At 36.1% G+C, this 1,657-nt stretch overlaps 1 protein-coding gene across 1 annotated transcript in view; it reads left to right on the forward strand.

The window, feature by feature from the left end:
* The window catches only part of FN1 (fibronectin 1), a 67,282-nt gene that overhangs the window by 34,634 nt on the left and 30,991 nt on the right, over window positions 1-1,657 (forward strand). Inside the window, exon 21 of the mRNA XM_008578833.1 lies at window positions 853-947. Coding sequence (XP_008577055.1) covers window positions 853-947 — 95 coding nt within the window. The remainder of the gene's footprint in view (window positions 1-852; window positions 948-1,657) is intronic.

A 1,657-nucleotide genomic window follows, 5' to 3' on the forward strand; every position in this document is an offset into this window, starting at 1 on the left:
TATTGAGAATTTCTATCTTAACTTTTGTATACCTGCTCTTTTTGTTCCTTTCTTTTCTTTTGTTTTTTTTTTAGTAATATTTTCAGTAAGAGAAATAAAAGTGGTGTCAGGATGCTAGGAAATGCAAAACAAAACAAAATAAATTTAGTGGTAGAGTACTAAATTTCTGCAGTGTTATTCTAAACGAATAATTACATGTTTAGAAAATGAATCTTTAGAATTTAAAATGCATCCATGGTGGCAGATTTTGTTTAATTTTCATATGGCATCTCTTATTGCAACCAAAAATAATTGGCAATTATTAAGAAATAATTCAGCATAAAGCTATTTTTAGATCACCATCTATAATTTAAACATTGTTCTTAGTTTAATTTCTAAGAAACAAACTGATAATCGGTTTGTGGTGACTACCTTTACATTTATACTGATGGTATAGGGAAATTTATTGTCACCAAACTCAAATCCCAACAATGATGAAAAGACACAAATCATAGATTCCAAGGAGTTGAAGGGGACCTCATTCGAGGTCATTTAGCCCCTGTTACTCAAGTATGGCTCACAGATCAGCAGAATTGGCAATATCTCAAGTTTGTCAGAAATGCAGACTACCTGGTCTCATGTTGGACCTACAGACTCAGAGCCTGCATTTTAGCCAGGTGATCTGTGCATCACACTGAAGACTGAGAAGCTCTGATCGTCCCCAGATTCTCACTCAGTGAAGGAATACGTGTTACATTCTCCATCCACTGGTTGGTTAAACTGGAAATCCCCATAAAAATACTTGCTGTCTACACTCTATGCAATTGTCTGTGATTCCAAGATTTGAGTACATGCATTGATTCCACTTCACAGTGCAGCCCCTGGGCTCCATTCCACCTTTCAACACAGAGGTGACCGAGACGACCATTGTCATCACTTGGACACCTGCTCCCAGGATTGGTTTTAAGGTAAACTGCAGATGTTCTAATCTCTTGTGATACAGCCCTGAGGTGCCCTCTTGTTTCCAGATGTGGTAGAAATAGGATTTTGTTACCTGCTTCTGTTCATACCTCTCTGACCACACTGACAGGGCATAGCAATACTTCTGTCCTGCCTACCCCACTAACTGCTGGAAGGATGGACTTAGGCTGTGAAAGTACTTTGCAAAGGATAAAACATTAGCATGGAACTGTTGGTTGTTATCATCTTATTTTCTCTTTTTTCCCCTAGGGAATTACTACATTTGCAAAAACATAGAAAAAGTCCTTTTGATGTGTTGTTCTAAATGGGAGTCAAGTAGTTCACAAAAGCCAATTTAAGGAGACCAATTAAACTTAGAGTCACTTAAAAATCACATTTTTATCTGTTCACTTTTATCTCAACTTATTCAAAGCCCTGTGGGTAAATCTCTTAATAGAAGTTAAGATTAAGGTCTTTCCTGTAGATATCTGGATTCATGTTCTTTAAAGTAATGAGACTAGGGAAGTGATGAATACAAATGAATATGTTTAAAAGAACCCCTTTCTTCGGCATTTAAGGTGTGGAGGGAGAAATATTTATTATGACTGGAAATCATGATTATTGTTTAAAAAGATACACCAAAGATCGTTTCTTTTAGGAAGTATGCAAATGGCCATATTGATGATCATGCTACTTAAATATAGAGAAACCCTTTTTG

The sequence above is a fragment of the Galeopterus variegatus genome, unplaced genomic scaffold, assembly GCF_000696425.1.
Source record: "Galeopterus variegatus unplaced genomic scaffold, G_variegatus-3.0.2 Scaffold1770, whole genome shotgun sequence".
Classification (NCBI taxonomy): domain Eukaryota; kingdom Metazoa; phylum Chordata; class Mammalia; order Dermoptera; family Cynocephalidae; genus Galeopterus; species Galeopterus variegatus.